Source organism: Pseudopodoces humilis, chromosome 11 (genome assembly GCF_049639895.1).
Source record: "Pseudopodoces humilis isolate 2021_Gansu_Grassland_sample_001 chromosome 11, ASM4963989v1, whole genome shotgun sequence".
In the NCBI taxonomy this organism is placed as follows: Eukaryota; Metazoa; Chordata; class Aves; order Passeriformes; family Paridae; genus Pseudopodoces; species Pseudopodoces humilis.
The window spans coordinates 24,677,744-24,702,204 of NC_142210.1; the positions used below are offsets into that span (position 1 = coordinate 24,677,744).

At 51.7% G+C, this 24,461-nt stretch overlaps 1 protein-coding gene across 13 annotated transcripts in view; it reads right to left on the reverse strand.

Annotated features, from left to right (window-relative positions):
- The window catches only part of MBNL1 (muscleblind like splicing regulator 1), a 68,174-nt gene that overhangs the window by 28,255 nt on the left and 15,458 nt on the right, over positions 1–24,461 (reverse strand). For 8 of the 13 annotated variants that reach the window (XR_015773439.1, XR_015773438.1, XM_005525147.3 and 5 more), the window contains exon 1: positions 20,389–20,967. The exons of 4 other annotated variants lie outside the window; for them this stretch is intronic. Coding sequence is in view for 6 of the 9 variants with exons in the window: in XM_005525147.3 (XP_005525204.1) it covers positions 20,389–20,562 (174 nt within the window). In the remaining 3 variants the exon portion in view is untranslated. Of the gene's footprint in view, positions 1–20,388; positions 20,968–21,270; positions 21,327–24,461 lie in introns of those variants that run through there. One more of the 13 variants, XM_088060940.1, reaches the window with a different exon arrangement.

The following is a 24,461-nucleotide window of genomic DNA, read 5'->3' on the forward strand; positions in this document are numbered from 1 at the left end:
AGTTAAATGATAAATTCTGGCTGAAATTTGGGAAGTTTATCGAACTTCATTTCAAAATAGGACCTGAGTTTACAACTGAGCGCAGGTGAAACAAAGCACTCTGAGAGGAAAAGCTCCAAATGGGAAATTTCGTAGCATCACAGCATCACAGACTTGTTAGGGTTGAAAGTGACCTTGAAGATCACCCAGTTCCACCCCCCTGCCATGGGCAGGACACTTCCCACTATCCCAGATTCCTCTAAGCCCTGTCCCACCCAGCCTTGGACACCTGCAGGGAGCCAGGGGCAGCCACAGCTTCTCTGACAACCTGTGCCAGGGCCTCACCAGGCCCACCACTCACAGAGAAGAATTTCTGCTGAAAGAAGAAATCTGCCTGGACCTGTCCTTATAGATTAATAAACATTTCCTGAAACCAAGGTCAGCCACTCAAATGGGAACTGCTCTGGGGATCAATACCAACGTCTGCAGATATGATTTCAAATTAATCCCCTGAGCTCTGCTCTGAGATGCCACTGCTCTTAGAATGTGGAAAGCAGAGAGTGAAGCCTCCCCAGGTGGAGAGCACCAGCACAGGGACCCGTGGCCAGGCACAGAGCAGCTTCCTGGCACTGTGGGAAGCAGTGGCTGTTGGTTTGCACCTGGAGAAGCCAACAGCTGCTTTCTCAGCACGAGGAACTTTCCCCCAAAGGATCACAAGTTTGAATTAGCAGCATGAGGGATGATCTCGACTCTCTTTCAGCAGCACCACACAGAAATCTCCGCTGCCACATGTGGCTCTGCGAGGGCTGGCTGGCACCTGGCAAAACAAACCTGGCACATCCCACTGCTGGAAAACCCATGGGCTGCAGGGCAGCCTGTGACATCCCTGAAAGGAGCACGGAGACGTGACCTGATTTTCAGGAATGCAAACAGCTCCAGGCCCCTGACCGCACACGTGCAAGAGACGTTTTACAACACAATAAACTGCCTAAGACGGAAACATACTGCTTGATCACATCCAAACCTTTCTACTTAATTACTGCACTCTTCCAGTACTGCCAAAATAACCCAGAGCAGTGGCTATGGAGGCGATGGGGAGAGCTGTCAGGACTGGGACAGGAATGGGAAAGGCATTACAGAACCCACAGCCTCTCGGAGCAGCAGGGGGGCCTGTGTGGCTGCCATACCCACAGACTTTGGCAGCTGGCACCAAGTTCTGCCTCTGGCAACCAAAAAATTTGACACTTCTGGCTTTTCTGTACAGCTTGCTTACATGATAAGCAAATTAAGGCCATTCAGTCCACTCAGTAACAAAACAAAAGAGAGGCCCATATATCACACCTGGCACCCAGGACAGGCTGCTGCAGGAGGCACAGGAGCTCCAGAGCAGTTTAGTCTGATGTTGCTGCACCACAAAACACTCAAGCTTGGAGATCAATTTCCACAGCAGGCTGATGGACCACTAATGTCTGTCACAGCGGGTAAAAGGTGGATGTGGAGCCCCTTAGAGCAGCATGGGGTGACACACAGGTTTGACAGTGAAGGTTCACAGCTGCCACCACCACAGTGCCACTGACTGCAGGTGTGTGGGCCAGTGCTGCCCTGCCTTGCAAACCTGAACAACAAGAGAAGTTCACACAGGAATGGAAGGAAAACCAATCAGAGTTTCCAGTAACAGGACAGATCAGGCCAGCGAACACCTCTCCCAGCCAGAATCCCACTGTGACTGAAAGGATGAACCCACAGAAAGCACTGCCACTGTCCAACAAGAATTTTAGGAACTAAATAAAGCTGAAGCATTTATCTTTCAAAAAAAAAATCCAAAACAAATCCAGGGAATCTTTAACAATTTCTAAGAAAAAATTCCACCTGTTTTCCACAAGAGGGAACTTTTGACAAGACAGTGATTTCCTATAAAACACCCTTTTAAAATCAGTCAGTGCAGCTTCCCAGGAGCAGAGGCAGAAAGGAGCCCCTTAATCAGCAATTCAGGAGGCATTAATGAACCCAGCCACATTCACCTATGAGGGCAACACCCAAAGGGACCCCCAGATCAGCAACAGCCCCTGGCACAGTTGTGCCCAGCCCAGGGCACTGCCATGCCCCTTCCCAGGGCACCACCACATCCTCCTGAGACACTGCCACATTCCCCCTCCAAGGGCACTGCTGTGTGCCCCTGCCAGGGACACCACATCCCACCCCAGGGCACCCTGCTATCCCACACCTTTCCTCTTTCCTTCTGTTGGATAGCAATTAAGTACCCTTGGTCTCTTAGAATTATTTTTTTAAAGCTCGTTCTTTCTGGTTTGAAGTGAAAATCAAAGAACAATCATTAAAAGATAAAGATTAGGCTGACAGAAAAGTAGGCTTGCATCTTTCCTTAAATGTGCAAGACAGACTCAACACAGCTCTTCTTCTACTCTCTACCATATCATAATTATCACATAAGCAGAATTGTTAGCCTTGGCCTTTGTTTCTCTATGTGTCACCTCTATAAAACCCACGGAGCCTCATGGGTATGGTGCCCTGGAATTTGGTAATTGACAGAATTCAACACATGAAAGTAAAACAATTAAAATTAATACTTGTTGTAGTGATAAAGTGCCATAAAAACGTAAATAAAAAAGGGAGATGCTCTTACCCTGGCATAGCCAGCCCTGCTGAGGCCTGGGGTCACGAGCAGTTTAATTCGACGTATGAGAAACTGTCTTTCATGCTGTGACATTTATGTGTCAGTTTTCACACCCAATCTCTGCCAGGCACTGTTCATTTCCTGCGAGCTCTGTCCCCATTTGCTTCCAGATGAAGTTTCCCTCCCCACTTTTGAAATTCTGTGTAATTGATGGTGCCTGGCCACAAGCAGCAGCTCCAGCAGGAGCCGCCCGTGGTGCTGGGGACCCGAGGAGCTGGCACTCGGATGCTGTGTGACACAGCAGCAGTGGCTGGCAGCCAGCAGCCCCTCTGGGCACCTCCCAGCCCCACTGGCCCTGTCCCACCCTCCCAGCACCAGGGGAAGCGCCTCAAGCTGCTCCCAGTGCTCGGGATGTCTGAATAAGCCCTCGGTGGCAGCGCGAGGCAAGGCCCTGACTCAGCTCTGCGTGGCCACCCCTAATACACAAAAATAGCTTGTTTATTCCTCCTGAGGTATTATTTTTACACCAGCAGCACTGGGCTGCCGTGGCTGTTTGCTGCTACTGGTCCCAGTGGAGGCACGTGGTGGGGGCCAGGTGCATAAGCCCTGCCGGATCGGGATGTCCCAACCCCTGACCACCCTGCCTGGGTGCAGAGGGCTCAGTGCGGGGCTGGCAGAGCTCCCTGGACTCAGGGGGTCCATGAGAGACACCTGCCAGCCCTGCCCAGCACCCTCCAGAGCTCCCTGGACTCAGGGGGTCCATGAGAGACACCTGCCAGCCCTGCCCAGCACCCTCCACCTCCCCACAGCATCAGCCAATGCCTCCAGGCTGTCCTCACAGCTCCAGAGGGAAAACCCTCTCCTGAGCAGCTCCTTCGATTTCCCATCATCTGAAGGAAAGCCCTGCTAAATCAAAGTGTGCCTGTGGTTTCCAAGGAGGCAGGAACGATTCCTCTGTACACACAAACACACCCATCAGGCAGGGACAGCTCAGGACAAGGCTGCGATGCCGCCCTGGCTGCACCCACACCGGGTGGGCTCACATCACAAACCAAAGTGCAGCTCTCCCTCCACAGACCAAGCATGGTCCACAGTGCATTCCTGCAGCATCCAGGTAACATTCTCCTGGTGCTCACAGCTTTTTATAAATCCTGCCTTTAGTGGAAATAAGTCCAACAGAGTGAGTGGGAACATCCCTGAGGGCCGCAGGATGAGAAATTGAGAGGTAAGTGGGAACAGGACAGAGTGGAGCGGGACAGAGGCAGAGGAAGCTGCTGGCAAGTAAGTATTGCCCAACACGACAGCAGGATTGGGGAAAAACTGACAGAGTGGAATAACAGGAAGCTTAGTCACTTCTGGACAAAGAAAGCGAGCGTGCGAGCGGGGCGGAGGGGCGCGGAGGGAGGGACGGGATGGACGGGACACGCTGCCGTGGGCACTGCACTGGCCAGAGGACACTGTCCTGCTGCCCTGCTGCACCAGACCCACCACAAAGCCAGCAGGGTCCTGCACAGGCTCCCCCAGTCCAACTGTGACCCCGTAAATCCTCACAGCCAGCTCCTCCTCCGCCTTCCTCAGCACCAAGAACAGCCCAGCTGCTCGGCTTGGGGTGGATGAAAAAACACCAGCAACAGCGCCCTGGAGAGCCCTGTGCTGGTGATGGAGTTACCGTGGCTCTGGTGGCCCTCCAGCCAGCTGGTATCCACATCACACAGGCACTCTGCAGAAGCCTCAGGAGTGGGGAGGAAAGTGGAAAGGAAGATCAGATTTCCCTGATGGCAACCAAATTATGGTGTGCCCCATCACTGATGAGGGGATAACAGCACTGGGTGTAAGTAAAGGGACGTGAAAAACACAAACACAGAATTTTACTACATCATCCAGAGAGGCAAGAGAAAAGACAAATTTGAAGTAATTAGAAGCTAGATAAAGAAAGCCACCAAACCATGGCCAACTGAAGACAAGCTTGAGTAATGTTGCTTTTTTTTTACTGCTTAGGCAAACTAGGGAAGAAAAGGATATAAATAACAAACGGTATAGCAGCAGAGAAATAAAGAAACTTAAGCTAATTTTATAGTTCAAAAATTCTTACAGGAAGGATCAATCTAAGTAATTCAGACTTGAGGGACAAAGATAAATGATACCAAAAAATGTTGATGTATTCAACATCAGAAGGCAAACAGAGAGTTAAAAGTCTTTAACAAAGAACAAATTGAAGCAAGCAAGAGTAGGAAAGGGAAAGTGTCGTGGGTAAACAAAGGCTGACACATCAGGTTTGTTTTACCTTGCAAGTGTGCATTGAGGCACAGTAAAAGCTTCCTAACCAAACAAACACCCTTGCAGTCCCTGCGGGAAGCACCCCGGGAAGGAGGGCAGGGCTGGAGGCCCTGCTGGAGCAGCACCACATCCACTGTGCCTTGGGGACACACTTGTCTCTTTGGAAAAAACCAAACCCAATCCAGCCCTGAAGCACTGAACAGCTCCAGGGACAGCCAAGGAGCGGAGGAGATTCCAGCTGGGGAGGAAAAGCTCCGTGTCCCGTGGAAGGCAGCACAGCACAGGCACAGAGGGAACACCAGCTCCCTTTGCCAAATTCCTCCTCTGGGCTTCAGCAGGGCCTTGCCATCCCCACAGTGATGGGACAGTGCAGTGTCCATCCCCAGGGTGACAGGGCACTGCAGTGTCCATCCCCAGGGTGATGGGACAGTGCAGTGTCCATCCCCAGGGTGACAGGGCACTGCAGTGTCCATCCCCAGGGTGACAGGGCACTGCAGTGTCCATCCCCAGGGTGACAGGGCAGTGCAGTGTCCATCCCCAGGGTGACAGGGCAGTGCAGTGTCCATCCCCAGGGTGGCAGGGCACTGCAGTGTCCATCCCCAGGGTGATGGGACAGTGCAGTGTCCATCCCCAGGGTGACAGGGCACTGCAGTGTCCATCCCCAGGGTGACAGGGCACTGCAGTGTCCATCCCCAGGGTGACAGGGCAGTGCAGTGTCCATCCCCACAGTGACAGGGCACTGCAGTGTCCATCCCCAGGGTGACAGGGCAGTGCAGTGTCCATCCCCACAGTGACAGGGCACTGCAGTGTCCATCCCCAGGGTGACAGGGCACTGCAGTGTCCATCCCCAGGGTGGCAGGGCACTGCAGTGTCCATCCCCAGGGTGACAGGGCAGTGCAGTGTCCATCCCCAGGGTGACAGGGCAGTGCAGTGTCCATCCCCAGGGTGACAGGGCAGTGCAGTGTCCATCCCCACAGTGACAGGGCACTGCAGTGTCCAGCCTCCGTGCCCTTGAGTCAGGGTCTGGCTCCACCACTGACACACCCACGACATGATCCAATAATCATTAATGCTGGACATGGAAGCATCAACCAAAATGGGAAGTTTCAGCCCATACCAATGCTGAATTCCTTGCTCAGCTCTGTGCTGCACTGCTGAGGGGGGAAAGGCAGGACAGAGGGCTCAACAGGCCCTGTATCAGTCACAGGTTTTTTTTCTCATATAGCTCAGGAATAATTTCCAGCACTAAGTGCTTTCCAGACCTCTTAACATTGGTATTACAGATCAATATTTCACAAAGACAAAGCTGCCTGATGGATATGTGCACTCATTTAGGCATCTCTAACAGGCAGCGCTGCTGTAATCACACTCTGCACCCCTGCTACCTTCTACCCCAGAGGTTTGGCCTTGCTCACTTTCCACATGAAACAAAATGACAGTAAAATGACAGAACAAAAGACCCACTGTAAAGCAGTGTGCAAATAAAGACAGTATCTATCTGCTCTGCCCGCACCAGTGCAGTGCAAATATAATTACAGCTACCAGGAACCACTGCTTGCTCTCAGGAGCTCTCCAGCCTCTCTCTGTTGAAGCCTCTACACACACTTTACTTTTAAAAATGCAACTCCTTGTTAGCACAAATATTCACCCAGAGCAGGACCAGGTGAGAGCTTCTGTGTGCTCAGAGATACGGCTGCAGGGGGATTATTTGATACAAGTCTTGAAAAGCTCAACCCTGTCAGTCACACATTAAGGGGAAAAATGCTCAGAAAATCTTATGAAATATGTGACAATGATACCAGAGGAGCAGAAACAACACACAAACAGCAGAAGGTGTTTTTCAGTGTCTGCAAGGCCTCGCAGAGCACGTGGGCATGCAGGAACACAGAGGTGCAGAGCCATCTGCCCTTGCTGTGCTGCCTCAGCTGTGAACAGAGCAGGTCAGTGCACACGGACCAGTGGGAAACACAGGTGGTAGGATTCATTTTTCTAAAGTTAAATAATCACAAAACATGCCAAACACTGCTCTGTGGTCAGAATTCCCTGACTGTTTATTTTCACATGGGCACTGACAACTGCCATGTCCTGTCCCAAAGCACAGCTGTGCAGACTGCAGCAGCGCTCCATTCCTCCGGAGGGAAGCTCGGCTCCCCAGCGCATGCTGAGAGGAGCTCACCCAGGAGGAAGACACAAAATCCCAACCCAATGGTAAAAAGGAAAGAGGAGTAGTATTTGTTTGACAGATGCAGACTTTCTGCAGGAAGCAGCATTTTCAGGAAGAATCTCTTTACAGAAAAGGTGGTCAGGCAGTGGAAGGGGCCGCCAGGGATGTGATGGAGCCCCCAACCCTGGAGGTGTCCAAGGAATGACTGCATGTGGCACTGAGTGCTCTGGGCTGGCTGACAAGGTGGGGATTGGGCACAGATTGGACTAAATGATCTTGGAGGTGTTTTCCAGCCTAAATGATTCTGTGGCTTCTGCTCCTGTCGGTTTGATGTCGTTGTAGGACACTCGGGCAGCGTCACTGCCCTTGGTGCACACGCTGAGCTGCAGGAAATGCCACCTTGGCAGATACAACCTGTGCCTGCCTGTGAGCTCAAACACACAAACATCACCTGAAGACTCAAATGCTCTCACTTCAAGTGATCAGCCACATAGCTGGTGGGAAATGAGAAACTTTCCATGTGTGGGTGCCAACCGAGCTGATGAAACAAACAGGAACATTCAGAGGGAGGACTCTGAATCATGATCTCATTGCAGAAGCACTTTTTCCCCAAGTTCAGCATGTGTGAGGCAGAATCAAAGCTCCAAAGATGAGAGCATCATCCTCTGGGCTGGGTTGCAGGGCCGCCTTACAGGTGCTTGCTCTTTAAAAAACTAAGTTCTCTTTAAATATATTTCACTTAGATCTATGAGAGGAAACAACTTATTTCTGAGTATTAAAGGGAAATAAAACAAATACTGAATTCTTCTCTTTTCCATGACCTTTTTTTTTACATGAGACCTGACTCACTCTAAAAGTAGTAAAAGAGCAAAGTAGTGAAATAGAAAATGAGAACTTTTTACCCCACAACTACTCCCTACAAAGAAACAAGTTCACGGTGACAGCTTTGCTCACCATTATGCCCAAGAGCTCAGAACCCCAGCATTCCAGGAGACCTGGAGATGTGCTGCTCCCAACAGCTGATCCTGCTCTTCCACGGCTCCACTGCCACTGGGAACCCCTGCCTTGTGCAGCATCACACCAACACTGGGAACCCCTGCCTTGTGCAGCATCACACCAACACTGGGAACCCCTGCCTTGTGCAGCATCACACCAACACTGGGAACCCCTGCCTTGTACAGCATCACACCAACACTGGGAACCCCTGCCTTGTACAGCATCACACCAACACTGGGAACCCCTGCCTTGTACAGCATCACACCAACACTGGGAACCCCTGCCTTGTGCAGCCTCACACCAACACTGGGAACCCCTGCCTTGTGCAGCATCACACCAACACTGGGAACCCCTGCCTTGTACAGCCTCACACCAACACTGGGAACCCCTGCCTTCCCCAGCCTCACACCAACACTGGGAACCCCTGCCTTGTGCAGCATCACACCAACACTGGGAACCCCTGCCTTGTACAGCATCACACCAACACTGGGAACCCCTGCCTTGTGCAGCATCACACCAACACTGGGAACCCCTGCCTTGTACAGCATCACACCAACACTGGGAACCCCTGCCTTGTACAGCATCACACCAACACTGGGAACCCCTGCCTTCCCCAGCATCACACCAACACTGGGAACCCCTGCCTTGTACAGCATCACACCAACACTGGGAACCCCTGCCTTGTGCAGCATCACACCAACACTGGGAACCCCTGCCTTGTGCAGCATCACACCAACACTGGGAACCCCTGCCTTGTGCAGCATCACACCAACACTGGGAACCCCTGCCTTGTACAGCATCACACCAACACTGGGAACCCCTGCCTTCCCCAGCATCACACCAACACTGGGAACCCCTGCCTTGTACAGCCTCACACCAACACTGGGAACCCCTGCCTTGTGCAGCATCACACCAACACTGGGAACCCCTGCCTTCCCCAGCATCACACCAACACTGGGAACCCCTGCCTTGTACAGCATCACACCAACACTGGGAACCCCTGCCTTGTGCAGCATCACACCAACACTGGGAACCCCTGCCTTCCCCAGCCTCACACCAACACTGGGAACCCCTGCCTTGTACAGCATCACACCAACACTGGGAACCCCTGCCTTGTACAGCATCACACCAACACTGGGAACCCCTGCCTTGTACAGCCTCACACCAACACTGGGAACCCCTGCCTTGTACAGCCTCACACCAACACTGGGAACCCCTGCCTTGTGCAGCATCACACCAACACTGGGAACCCCTGCCTTGTACAGCCTCACACCAACACTGGGAACCCCTGCCTTGTGCAGCATCACACCAACACTGGGAACCCCTGCCTTCCCCAGCATCACACCAACACTGGGAACCCCTGCCTTGTACAGCCTCACACCAACACTGGGAACCCCTGCCTTGTGCAGCATCACACCAACACTGGGAACCCCTGCCTTCCCCAGCATCACACCAACACTGGGAACCCCTGCCTTGTACAGCCTCACACCAACACTGGGAACCCCTGCCTTGTGCAGCATCACACCAACACTGGGAACCCCTGCCTTCCCCAGCATCACACCAACACTGGGAACCCCTGCCTTCCCCAGCTCCCAGGGCTCAGACAGCTTTTACACAACACTGAGGAGCAGAAGCTGAACCAAGTAATTTGTCAGGTGATCAAAACAGAACTTGAGCAGTCACTCAGTAACACTTAATTATTTGTCATTTAAACAGAACAGAGAGGAAAGAATGGAACAGCTACAGATGGTGCTGGACAACTGACCCATGGCTGTAATCCAGACAATGATAAAATCCAGCAATGCTTTCCAAATTTTAAATACTAAATATGGGCGCATTTTTAGCAACTACTATTTTTATTTTTTTTAAGCATAAAGCAGCTTCTTAATTCACAAAAGGTCTTTGCAGCTCCTGTATGCTCCTTTTTGTGTACAAACCCAAAGTCAACACACAAAACACACAGCCTGAAAAACCCTGGAGTTGTATACATACTGACATATATTATATAGAATATACATTGAGCACACATACATACACAAACAGTCTACACTGTGTGCATAGAGCAAAACAGTTGACAAGTATAACAAGTAACTTCAACCTTCCACTGTTGCTACTTTTTCAGTGTCTAATTCCTTACATATCTAAAATCACCGGAAACATCTAAACCATAAATATGTGACAAATGCTGTGTAGAAACAGTTTACATTGTTACAAACATGAGCAGTCTCTTCAGCCAACGGACTAAACACGCACAGGAGACCTCACTTCCCTTCTGATTTTCAGTGCTGGACGTCGTGAAGCCAAATACTAAAGGATTCCAACAAGACAAAACAAGGTGTGCCTTCCTCCAGTGTAAAAAAAATAAATAAAAAAAATCCATCAGCAAGTGTTATTTTTCTCTTCAGATATATTTAAACACACCAGTAACCACGTCTGGAACCAGGTGCAAAAGATGTGTTGCAAAAAGCTGGCAGAACCTGGGAACAAGCACATTTTGTCAAGGAATCTTGGAGCCCGTCTGCACACTACATCCTCGGATATCCCCTGATCTCCCTGTCCTGTGCTTTGCTCTTGCTTCCCCTTCCCCTCCCACCTGCTCCCACAGTTCAGACAGAGCCCTCTCTCCTGTGTTATCTGCCAGGTGGTACAACAGCATCTGACCTCTTCAGCCTTTTGTCTCTTTTCTGTCCCTCCCTTTTTCTTTCTCTCTTCTGCCTTGTCTTCTCTTCTAGTTAAACTTAATCACCTTTATCACTGTCATAAAAAATCCCATTTCCTCCTGTTCAGTGCAGCCATAGAAAAAGCCCCAAACCCTGGTCCTGGTTGCAGTGAACTCACTCTGTGCTGCACATCTGTTTTGCTCCACACACCATCACTTCTCTGCAGCCCAGTCTGGAGATGTTCCCTGGACTGACCAACCCCACCACACCCCTCCAGTATCACCTGGAAATATTTAAATCGCAAATTAACTATTTTCTATGAAACAATTCCTTTTGCTCCACTATCAACAAGAGCTTTGCATTTTAAGGTACTTAAATTTATGGTACTTTGGAATTAAAGCTGCCATATATATCCATCCATCCATCCCTTGCATGCTGTGTGCAAGGGAAGCACCTCACTCTGCTCCACGAGGTGCAGCCGGTGTTCAACCAACAACAGGAGTAAATAACAACACAGTAGATACAAAGAACTGACTCTTCTGCTTCCTCTAAGGAGTGTTTAGTGAGCATGAACTCTTTAACCCTTCAGTTTGCCCAGTCAGGGGCTTTCCCAGCTCACCTGCATTTTTATTTGGTTACAGTCACTGCGGATGTCCAGGCTGTCTCCTGACTCAGCTCACTACAGGGAAGATTTTACCAGGACACCAGACAGGCAACGGTATGTCAATGCAGATCATTTTCTGAACATACCCTCCAACCAGAAAGCTGAGTTCCAGGCACAATTTCCCATCTGCAGCTGGCTCTAAACACTGGCTGCACTGTAAAAAATGGGAAGGGATAGCAGAACCAGCAGCCCATCCAGCTGCAGCTCGCCCTGTGGCACAGTGTGCTCCAAGCTGCTGCCTGCTGACGGCCGAATTCTGCACAAAGAGCCCAACCAAGTGTACTCTTCCTTTTCCACTAAGTGTTTGTTTCACTAGTGTCAGTTTACAGCGAGCCTCAAGGACCCAGAAAACATTTCATTCTGCCTATTCTTTTCAAAATACTTCAGTTAGATGTGCTCTTGTTCCTATATAACAGAACAAAGTACAAAAAACTGTGCTGTTCCTGACATTGCTGTGGTGACTACTGCACACCTAAAAACCTGCCAGACTCCTGGGGAGACTCCTGAGCCAGACAAGGCTGGAAAGATGCTCTCAAATTAAAAAACACAATCTCCTCCTCGCCCACTATCAAATACCAGCACTGAACCTGTACAGGTATTGGACTGAATCCCACCAGGATAAAGAAGGAGCAGAAAACAGTGAGTTTTACTCCTGCAAAGTGGTAGTTACCTACTACACCTGCAGCTACCCTGGCTTTGCTGGCTGCTCCCAGACTGGGGGGTTTTCCAGCATGTCCACACACAAATGACCCTGTCCCCCAGAACACCACAGACCCCTTGGGCCTGAGCTGAGCCGTGCCCATGACCTTCCCCAGCCACAAACTGCCCTGCTCCATCTGGGATTCAATGGAATGCTTGCTCCTCCTGGTCACACAGGTGTGTCTCCCCAGCAGAGGTGGCCCCAGAGCCACCCACTCACCTTCCACATCCTCACAGCTCCCCCTCTACTGCATCCTCCCATCCTCCTGCCCTCCCCTGCAGCCGGCACAGCAGGGTGGGCAGTGCGCACACACACAAACGACAATTTCCATACTTTGCAATTCCTCTCTTCCAAATTTAAATCTTAATCTCACAACCATTTTGTCTCTATGTAAGCCTGGAATTAACCCATGTAAATTCAGTGAAATCGCACCAACAAGAAGTAACCCGCTTTGCTTCCTCCCAGAACTGCTCCTCTTTTCAAACAGCACTTCTCTCTTTTTGCTGCTCTCTGTACTATTTTGCCAAGTTAGGAAGGGTCCAGAGAAATCTGGAGCTGAAGAGAGTCTTTCCAGGAACTTGACGGGATTTGAAGTGCTCAGAGATGAAGCTGGATCCAAACCTGTTCCCCCAGCCGGCCCCTTCCCCCCTGCTGCTCCTGTCAGCAAACTTGGGAAGCATCAGGCGTCTCCCATCAGGGCTGCACCACCAGCCCCTCTCGGGAAAGACAGAGAACTTCTTGGGATCTCCAGGGCTGAGAGCTGAGAGTTTATCCAGCGAGTGGAGTATAACAAAAAGGCAGTCTGAGGAAGCAGCGTGCTAGTGGCAGAGTGAAGCCCTCCAGCAGCACTACACTGGATTTCCTCTTCTTTAGAAATCCTCTTCATCAGATCTATTTTCCTTTATTTGATCAAACACTGCAGTTGCTTTCAGCTACCTCAGTGTGTGTTCTACATCAGTTAAATCTTGAGATGTTTCCTAATGAAGAGGGTAAGTCATAAGTATTTCAATAAATTCAACCATGAACCTGAAGGTTTTCTTACTTGCATACTCCTGCGTTTCAGGACCTGACAATTCAGCGTCGACTTAAATCTCATTTCAACAGCAGTAATCCTCCTAGCAGCACCGTGAAACGGGGGACAAGGCAGACCTCTGGATGAGGATAAAAGCAGCTCTTGCTTCCTCCGGGGGCTGCTTTGAGGGCCAGCGCAGCCCCGCGGGGGCACAGCCCAGCACGCAGCACCGGGGACGTGCCCCACACTGACAAATCGCTGGTTCTCCCTCTGAGGGGATGTCTGGAGCACTTGCAGGGAGGCTGCTCACCTGGGGAAGAGGCTCCTTCCTTCTCAGGCATCGGCACGGGAGCAGCTCCTGCCGGGAAGCGCAGACTCAAAGCAGCACCCGGGACAGGAGTTCCTAAATAACATCCAGCTGGGCTAGCAAGGCTCTGCAGTCCCAACAGAGAAACACCAGCATTTCTCCAAAGTCAAAAAACAGATGTGATCATTCGGTCTTGAATGTAATTTGTTGCTTCCAACAAATTTCAGTGAGCCTTGGCAACAAGGCATCTGTATTTGGAAAAACAGACACTTGGGGTCATCCTGGGAAGGAGACAGGCCTCACAGGCTGCTCCTGATCACTCACTTAAGATTTGGGACAAACCTCTGAATGTTCTCGACATGAGGTTTTCTTATTTGATGCCTCTTTACATCTTCCCTGCAAACCAGTTCAGAATTTGACTGATTTTGACTTTGCCCAGCAGAGTTCCTGACTGTAACAGGAGCCCACGCTGGTTTCTATTATGCACAGCCTTTAAAAAATGACAGTGCAAATGCTGCAGTGCAATGTTTTAATTTCTACTTCATTTCTTTCTGCCGAGGCAGAGCCGAAGCTGTAAAATGAGCTGTGAAGGCTGTAGTTAGTTGTTACTCTTCTGTCCAAAGACCTGATAAGATTTCAAAACACCATCTATCTTCCCACAGAGGAACACACGTGCTTTCAATTGTTTGCTTTGCTAATGGACTATTTGCCACTCCACCTAACAATTGCCCCATTTTCCCGAACTGTTTGCCACTTTTCCCTTTGCTTCCTCTTCTGGAGCTCAGCCTGCTGGCAGTTGCACAGGCTGGAGAGGAGAAAAATGGCAAATCAGACCTTAGGAATTTGAACATTGTTTATGTTTTCATTTTTTGCCAAGGGTTACTGCTTTACGAGCTTCCTTGGGATCAGCCGTGTGTCCATCTGCCTCCCAGCCCTGAGCCTCAGCTCATGTCTGCACCCCGAATCCTGGCACTGCTCCAGGGATGCCAGACACCCAAGAATCACCTGCTCAGGTGTTCTGGCTTTCTTCTTTTGCCTTCATTAATAGAAGAATCAGATCCATGATCTGCCATTCTCAACATGATTAGTGCAATAGGCTTACAGGATTTCCTTTTCTTTGTATTAAATGAAATAAGGTTCTTACTCTATACCCTTAGGTAAGTGTCACACAAAGGGGAACAACAAGTCAAAAAAAAAACAGGATTTTTTTTAAGCAACAACAAAGTAGAGATACTTGAACAACTAACAATTACATCTCTGAGGTGGAAAAAATAAGATGCTCACCAATTTCAGCATTAATAATAATAATAATAATAATAATAATAATAAGAAGAAGAAGAAGAAGAAGAAGAAGAATGCTACATTTATATATTTTTAAGCCTTCTTGGAAAAATGTGGCAGTCACTTTTACAGAGTTCAGGTGTACCATTTAAAAAAAAATAAAAACTACGTCAGAAGATAAAACACTATCATACCAAGTGCTGATGGGTCTCAGACACAAGGCACCAGAGCTTTAACCTCAGATATCATCACTACAGTGACTTACACTTCTGGCTTCCAGCTTTTTCTTAGAATTAAAAAAAAAAAGCAGAGAAATGTGGAAGTTTAAGACTTTCCAGCTGTTGAAGAAAGAGTAGAAAAAGCTTTTACACCGCATTGGGACACCCAGCTTGAAGAAGAAGGAGCCGCCTTAGCAGGAGCATAACTCAGGAGACCAAAAGCGGACTGGGAGCTGCAGCGCCGAGGTGCACACTGGCTCCAAGGGCCTGGGCTAGCTCGGCTCGGCTCAGCTCAGCCCGGCTCGGCTCAGCCCAGCTCGGCTCGGCTCAGCTCAGCCTGGTTCAGCACGGCTCAGCTCAGCTCAGCCCGGCTCGGCTCAGCTCAGCCTGGCTCAGCACGGCTCAGCTCAGCTCGGCTCAGCTCGGCTCGGCTCAGCTCGGCCCAGCTCAGCTCAGCTCAGCTCAGCACGGCTCAGCTCAGCTCAGCCCGGCTCGGCTCAGCTCAGCCTGGCTCGCTCAGCTCAGCCTGGCTCGGCTCGGCTCAGCACGGCTCAGCTCAGCCCGGCTCGGCTCGGCTCAGCTCAGCCTGGCTCAGCACGGCTCAGCTCAGCTCAGCTCAGCCTGGCTCGGCTCGGCTCAGCACGGCTCAGCTCAGCTCGGCTCGGCTCGGCTCAGCTCAGCTCAGTCAGCCTGGCTCAGCACGGCTCAGCTCAGCTCAGCTCGGCTCAGCCTGGCTCAGCTCAGCTCAGCCTGGCTCAGCACGGCTCAGCTCAGCTCAGCTCGGCTCAGCTCAGCTCAGCTCAGTCAGCCTGGCTCAGCACGGCTCAGCTCAGCTCAGCTCGGCTCAGCTCAGCTCAGCTCAGTCAGCCTGGCTCAGCACGGCTCAGCTCAGCTCAGCTCGGCTCAGCCTGGCTCGGCTCGGCTCAGCACGGCTCAGCTCAGCTCAGCTCGGCTCAGCCTGGCTCGGCTCAGCTCAGCCTGGCTCGGCTCAGCTCAGCTCGGCTCAGCCTGGCCCAGCTCAGGCTTTGGGAGCACAGCAGCCCCTGTCCCACAGAGCCGTGCCGGGCTGTGCCGAGCCCCTGCCCCTTTCCCCGGCGCAGTGACCGCGTGGCCTCGGCGCATCTGCTGCTCCCACAAGATTTGCATTTGACATCCATCTCCCCATTGTTCAGACATCTTTATCTCAGCTTTCAGGAAACGCGGATGACTCATCTATCGGAACATCTGACGAAGCAAACGTAATTTCAAAAACGAGTTCTACTTAGACTTATTTTTCCAAGAAAAATAAAAGAAGAAAAATGTTTCAAAATTATGGTAAAAATCAAATTTCTGTTGCAAACCAGTTTCCTGATTTAGGAACTCGAGCTTATTTTTGCTGTAGACAGTCTAACGGGGTTTTAGGCATCCAAATTTAGGAAAAAAATCCTACGGCATTTAAACAAGGCAGAGCGGGAGCTGGAGCTGACTCAGCCGCTCCAGCGCATAATTTGAATACACTACATAATCATTCTTGGTTTAAAATTATCCTCCTAATATCTAAGGGCCACATTATCCCACACACGTTCATCTTGATTCATGCGCTCCCCTAGGCCAGCCTTGCAGGTTTCATTAGCGCTAATTAGGCAGCAGGATGATGACATCTCGCTGGGGCTGTCCCAGCCCTGACCTCCTGCAGCACCTCCGAGGTCACAGCCACGGCCTGGCTGCCTTTTGCTCCCCACAGGTAAGGGAGGAGCTGCCAGGTGCAGCCCAGGCCGTGTTTCCCAACCGGAGACGTGTCCAGAGCCCAGTGCCACCGCTGCCACCCAGCACGGGAGAGAACCTCGGGAGAGAACCTCGGGAGAGAACCTCGGGAGAGAACCTCGGGAGAGAACCTCGGGACGGAACCTCGGGAGAGAACCTCGGGAGAGAACCTCGGGAGAGAACCTCGGGAGAGAACCTCGGGAGGGAACCTCGGGAGAGAACCTCGGGAGAGAACCTCGGGAGAGAACCTCGGGACGGAACCTCGGGACGGAACCTCGGGACGGAACCTCGGGAGAGAACCTCGGGAGAGAACCTCGGGAGAGAACCTCGGGAGAGAACCTCGGGAGAGAACCTCGGGAGAGAACCTCGGGACGGAACCTCGGGACGGAACCTCGGGAGGGAACCTCAGGAGGGAACCTCGGGACAGAACCTCGGGAGAGAACCTCGGGACAGAACCTCGGGAGAGAACCTCGGGACAGAACCTCGGGAGAGAACCTCGGGAGAGAACCTCGGGACAGAACCTCGGGACAGAACCTCGGGACAGAACCTCGGGACAGAACCTCGGGAGAGAACCTCGGGAGAGAACCTCGGGACGGAACCTCGGGAGAGAACCTCGGGAGAGAACCTCGGGAGGGAACGCTGCTTGCCCTGCTCTAGCCCTACACCGAGTTTGTGCCTGCATCTCGCAGGTCGCAGAAATAATAATTTAAAAAAAATAAAACAGCGCTTTACCCAAGCTGCAAGTTTCACTTCTGGGATCTATTTTTGCCTCCTCCCGGCAGGGCAGCGGTGCTCGGCTGCGCACTCGCTGTGCTCTGTCCCCGCGCCCGCAGAGGACACCTGGGCCAGGGCCAGAGGCGAAGGGCACTGCCACTGCACGGGGTCCCCTCCGAGGATCTGCTCTGCCTGTTTATCTCCTATAAATATAAATATAAATATAGCAGAGCACACGGGCCATCTCCAGCTCGGAGCGGTCCTGCCCAGGGGCTGCGGCTCTGCAGCACTCACACCTGCCTGACGTCAGCTCCACACAGCAGTCACTCCTCGGGCACACACCAGCTCCTGGACTGACACATCACAGCATCACACCGTGGGCTGGCCTGCAAGGGACCTTAAAGGTCACCTCCCTTCAACTCCTGCCAAGATGCAGGAATTTGTAAAGAAAAATCCAGTGACTAAGTATCTGTCTTATGTCCAAGAGATAATGCAAGAATAGCTGTCTAATTAATACTAATATTATATACATTAATAAGAAATCAAGTATTTTAACATTAAGGTAAATTTTTCAGTGCACTGCTATTTTAGTAAAGAACAAGGACATTACATCCATATTGAATTACTGAAAAATTAAAAATTACTTTTGAATGTCCTAACCAAAAATCTTTTTTAATCTGTACTAAAGTATTGACTGACCTTATAAGGCCCAGACAGAGCTGGTGCAGCATTTTCCTAAATTGCTTTTGCAGAACATCTAAAGTTTAGGATGTTGCAGACAAGGCAACTCAGTGACTAGCGTTGATTGAGCTCAGCACACACCAAAACCAACACAGAGCTGAAACAAAACCAGAACTGAGCAACGGCTTCAGCAATGGGGGCTGGACTGGGAATTCCCCAAAGGGGGATATTCCATTTTCTGTTCACGCAAGGTATTCACACATATGGCACAGCCACTTCACTGCCCACGCCTGCCCAGGGGCTGGGGAGCTGCTGGCAGCCACAGGCGCCGGGACACCGCAGGATCCTGCCCTGGGCTCAGCGAGGGGATGGCCGGATCCCCGGGAGCCTCTCCAGCACACAGCAGCTCAGCCACCGGCAAACCTTTCAGCATGAGCACAAGTAAACAGCTCTGGTCAGCAGTGTATTTTTAAACAGCAGATTCTTTCCCAGCTCCCAGCTCGGCCCCTGGCTGGCTCCACAGGGCAGCAGCGCACTCCTCTCCTCCGAGGATCCGCAGCAACGCTGAAACGTTACCCACGGTTATCACCCCCGGACCTTGCAGCGCTTGGCAAAGGTCAGCCTTGGTTCCTGCATTAAGAAAGGAAGCGAAGAGCCCTGCTGACGGCAGCAGGGCCAGTCACGCTGCCGGAGCTGGGGAAAGCAGGCCAGGCCCGGTCCATCCCCTCTTACACAGACAGCAGCTCCCGCTGCCGCCCGGCTCCAGCAGCTCCCGCACCCCCAGGCAGCGGCGACATTTGAAGGCACTTCCAGCGCCGCTGCCATCACGTCCGGCTCGCTCCAGTGGCCGGTGTCCAGCCGGTGTCCAGCCCTTCGGCCACAGCCTCACAAGCGCAAGGCCAGCGGGGTCAGGCGCGCCTTGCTGGGAAAGCAGCCCGGGGACACGCGGGTGCTGCTGCCACCAGCAAAGCCACCGCGGCTGTCACAGCCCCTCGCTCGGGACTCTGGAGCCAGGCCGTGCTCTGGCAGCACCGCCATCCCCACAGTGGCACCGCGTCCTCGCGATGACACCGCCGAGCTGGGACTCCCCACTGGCACGGGCAGCCCTGGCTCTGCTCCTACCGCCAGCACGTGCTTCATGCATAAAAACATCTTATTTCCACATTTTAAAATTAATACGCTGCATGCATTGTAATTGCTGTATTTAAAAATAAACCAAACACAGAAACAAATCCTTCCAGTACCTGAAAATTAAGCCATGGGTGGGGGTGATGGAGTGGGCATTTCAGGCCTGAGAGCATTGTAAAGCTTTACCCTGTGCCCTAACCAGAGACAAGACACATTTTGGAGCTGGGGACGTTGAGGATTCACAGAGACCCGCAGTAAGTCACTTCCTGCCTGCTCGTGCTGTGCCGGGCCCGGCTGGGACCTGCAGGAGCTGCTCCAGCTCCCTCCCTGTGTGCCAGCAGACAGCTCCACACACTCAGCTCCACTTCCCAGCATCGAGCCCAGCAAAAGAAAATCACATCAGAAAAAACCGACAGACAAATTTCTGCTTCCCAAGGTTTGATTTTTTCATGACTCCACTGGATGAATTCTGCACTGTTTGTGATATGAGTATTTTACACGTTAGGTTATTTACATCGTGGAAAAACCACGAGAAGGAGCTGGGACCTGCACATTTAACATCACTGACACCACAGCTACACTGAAACAACAGTCCTGTATTTATGGTGCCCAGCTGGGATGTGGCTCCTGCCATGCTTGCATGTCCAGAGGCACCTTGCCCTCTGCTAAGTGCTGTCCTTCCCTTAAAGCAAGTGCACTTGGGAAAAAGATGGGATAACCACACCAGTGCCAAGCACGGAAAGGCAAGCAGGGTGCTCACAGACATCCAAATAACCCAGGGAGGAAAACACTCTTCTAAGGTTCACCATCAGCTGTCCAGAGACACCAACAACCCACTGGTAGTTATGAGATGGAAACAAATCCGCATATTGCTTACGTGGTTTGTGCTATTAAAAACAAAGAATCCTCACAGTGACTTTGCTGTTTCTACGTGAAGTGCCCTTTATTCCAGCTACAGGCAGGGAATGATTTGGAGGCAAAGAATGAGCCCCTGTAGCCATACTGGAGGATCTGAGCACTGACAGACGTATTTTCCTTTCGTTCCCTATATCCTTCCCCTTCTCCTGAGGAAAGAAGCAACACAAATCGCCAAGCATCAATAAAATAAAAGCAGCAAAACACCCCACTGCTGGCAGCCAGCACTTGCTCCTGTTTGGCTGCAGGATTTCTCTGGCTACAACTGCTTCTTTCATTAACCACGTATCCTTGAAAATAATGTAATATTTACTCACTTTCAATGAGTCAAAGCAGGCGATTACGCGTCCGTTTTCAACTTGGCAGCTTTTCGATGGGTGTGCAAATTTACATTCCGTGTCTGGTCGTGAGCAAGTCCCCCTTTGGAACTCCCTACACACTTCCAGCGTTAGCCATTTTGTGTCCCGGATCGGTGTGACGCTAACAGCCATCTTTAGATTTTACAGGTAGTTAAAATTTCCAATAAAAATGGGCAAACGAGTAGCTGAACTGATAAACTGGAAATTATGAAAGCGCCACCTCCAGAACACTTTTTCCCCCCCCCGCTCCCTATTTTAAAATAAGTACGTGTAAAACTGGGTGGCTGCAATCTGGAGGAAGAGCTGTGTCACCAGAGTTCAGAGCGTGGCACGGTGAGCGGGGCTGGGGAAGGCCGGGGCGGCGGGCCGGGGTCAGCCCCGAGCGCACAGCATCCCGTCCTGAGTGCGGCCGCCGCAAGCATGGGAAGGTGGCGGGCTCCGGCAGCGATTCCCGAGCTGCTCCCGGGGACGGCGGCTGGCAGGTGCCTCCGGCAGCGGGCTCGCAGCGGGCGCTGCGGTGCAATCGGGATCGATTAGTTTGGCATAGACAGATGCAGCAGTTTAGAGCAACGACCGACACCGGCTTTGGGCTGGGGTTTTTTCTCCTCCTCTCCTTGGCTTTCGGGCAGCAGAGCTCTGACCTTCGGGGCACACTTTAGTGCACAGTGCAGCGGCGGCGGGGGAGCAGCGCCGGACCGTCCTCCCGGCGGGCGCGGGGCTGGCAGCGGCGGAGCGCTGTCGTCGCAGTCTAGCTGGCAGCAAGCAAGGCAAAAGCAGCGGCTGCTCTAGAAGCGGTCCCAAGCAGCAGCGACGTCAGGAAAGGCACTTCTTAGTACCAACCTGTGGAGAGAAGAGACACGTTACGAGCGGGCGGCGCGGGCGCCCCGCGAGCCGCCGCCCCGCGCAGGGCACTCACGGCTGCGGGCGGCGGGGCCGCGTCCCCGCGCGGGGCCGGGCGGCAGCACCGCCGCGGGCCAATCGCGGCGAGCGTTGCAGCGACACTCCGGGCAGGGAGCCAATGGCGGGGGCCGTCTTATGAAAGGTCGCGCCTGTCAGACGCCGGCCGCGCCGCGCTGCCCCGAGCGCGCCCGCCGGGGGACGCGCGTGCGGCCCGGCGGTACCGGCGAGCGAGCCCGGCCCGGAACGGCGCCGGCACCGGCACCGGGAGCGCCCGCCGGCCCCCCCCGCGGGTCGGGCCCGGCGCCGCCTGACCGCCCGCCGCGGCTCCCCGGGTGCGGCCCGGCGGTACCGGCGGCCGAACGGGACCGGCACCGCCCCGTCGGCCCGCCCGGCGTGAGGACAGCCCCGAGACACGCTGAGCCCGGAGCGGCTCGGGCCCGGCGGCGCTCGGAGGGGGACACCGGCCCCCGCGCCGGGCCCGCCCGATGGAGCAGCGCTCTGCCCCCGGCGCTGCCGCCCGCCGCCGCCCGGCAGCCACGGCAAACCCTGCCTCGGGTGCCTGGCCGGGGTGCATGGGCTTCCCTTCCCGAGACTCAGCTGCCCAGCTCTGCCACGGAAGCCCGGTGCCAGCTGCGAATACAAATCTAGCACGATGAACTGCAGCTCCTGCCCCACTGGAGGATCCCGGCCCAGAGCACGGAGCAGAGGGACCCTCGTGGCACTGCCTGGGACACGCTGACAACACCAGCCACGACGGGGATTCTGCCAGCACTGCAACCCCAACAGCATCCTCCACCTGCTAAGGGGAAGACTATTCCCATCCCCGTCTATCTAAAGATGCTGCTTCATCATCTTCCTATTTTCCACTACCTTCCAATGCAGGTCACTGACACGGCCTCCAGAATCACACCCTGGGAAGTGATGCTCTCAGTGTGGATGCAAACCGACAGATGAGAAAAAGCTACAGTCTTTTTGTAGGGACACAGTGATCACAACAACCAACTCCAGGGGAAGGAAAACACACCTAACAGAGCTAATGAGATTACAACAGGCACCCTGCGTTCTTTGCCAGGACACTTGAAATCATGCCACATTTTTAATCCCTGCGAGGGAGAGACAAACAACTACATAATTACTTGCAAGCACAAGTTAACAACTAAGTGTCTTTGTGGTAAACACAGATACTCATTTGCTTCAACTGCCTAAAACTCTGAAGTTTGGGGTCATCCTGCACCAGCAGTCACCACTCCTTAGAGCTTGGGATATCAAAAATTCGTGGGTTTTGAAAAATTGTTTTGCAACAAGTGTCCAGGCAAACCCGTTCGGTTGTTGCACGTGTGCCACACTTCCCAGCCGTGACAGATTAGCACCAAGAGATCTGAAAGCAGAGAATGTGCTGCTGGAGCCGTGTGCCAGCAGGTGCACCAGATCCACCAGGCATCCCTGCAGCCTCATGCAGGAATACCAGCACATCAGAGCGCTTCTGGAAGCCTAAACACATGTCCCAGCCTTCAGTCAAGGTGCACTGCACCTTGTCCTCCACAGACAAGAGCTGGATCTGCATCCTCCCACCATCACTCCTGCACTGCACAAAATGACTTGTGTTATTTTGGTAGGAACGTTTGTTCCCTGTGAGCCCTCAGGACAGGGTGCTTGCTGCCAATGCCACCAAGAAGAGCTCTATCACAAAGCTGTGGAACAGCTCTAAGCAGAGTTTTCTCCTGTTCATCAACTTGGTAACCAATCCATACCAAGCATTGATTTTTCCAAACACCAAGAAGAGTTAGAGCAGCAAATTGATGCATTTTATGCGCTAAAGCCAATGCAAGTTAAAGGCCACCGCTTCCAAACAAGATATTTCACTCTCATTACACAAGCAGTCACCCCTAACAAGAAATGAGAGCATGAAGGCAGCACCCAAAATGAAAAGATGAAAACTAGCTTTTGTGCTCACATGTACTGACAATAGAAATATTCCTGGTAATACTCCCTGAACTATGTTTTACTCCCAGGTTTGTAATAAGTTTTCTGTTAGGTTTTGGACAATCACCCACTCAGAGAGAAATCCTGTTCCTGCTGAGGTCAGTGACACACTTGTGACTGCACTAACTGAGCCTGAATTCCACCCTTCCTTCTTCAGGCTGCCAGCCACAAAAAGAAAAGTATTTCTCTGAGGAGCTGATGCCTCGAAGGTAAATCTTGGGAACACAAAGGAATACTAGACGTGTATTTTGTATGAACAGTTACTTGAAGAAAAAGTGTTTTGTTATAGTTTGTTGTCTACCTGAAAACAGCCAGAAATGTCAGCTTTAAAAATAGCCTTTGAGCAGAAATAAAGCCTGATGTCATACCAGAGGTTTATCTTCAATATCTCCACTAAATAAAGGAAGATGTTAGCATAGAATTATCTGTCTTTATCTGCATAAACTGTTTTCTCATCACTTTGAAATTCTCTTGTGATACTCAGTCACTAAGGAGTTCTCAGTTAGCTTCACATGCTGGAAGATACACTGTCTGCAAAACCCAGCTGATCCATGTGATGTCTCCTTTGGGCTGTTGCTGATAAGATGGGAACAACTGCAACAAATCCAGAGGGAGAACCACAGAGACAGGACAGGAAAAAGATTGAACTTTTTATTGTTCATTTAATTAAAACTGATTTAGGGGTTGACAGTTTCTAGACCCCACCTAGCAGAGCAGTCAGTAATAAAGATTCTTGTGATCCACAGGTGGGTTTTAAAGTTCACATTTTGAATTTCAGAAGCATTTGCTACTTGTCTTGGGAATAATTGCAACATTGGTTTGGCCAAAGCAAAACCTTGTCTTCACTGAGTATCAGGATACAAGGATTGAAAGCAAATTAAAAAGTGATTCTCAGAAGAGACAGAAGAGAGAAATAACACTGAGAAGTCATTCCTTAGGAGGGTTTCAGAGATGACTTATTTGTATCCAGAGCTGGGTCAATGAAAATGATTAAGAAACAGCCTCACAAATCAATGGAAGGGTTATCTGGAAATGTCCAAGAAATTGAATCTGACACAGAGGAGACTCCTGTTACTTCCCCTTATTGCTATAAAGAAATGTACAGACAGATTAATGATGCATTTTTCCTCCTCATTACAGTCTTTGAC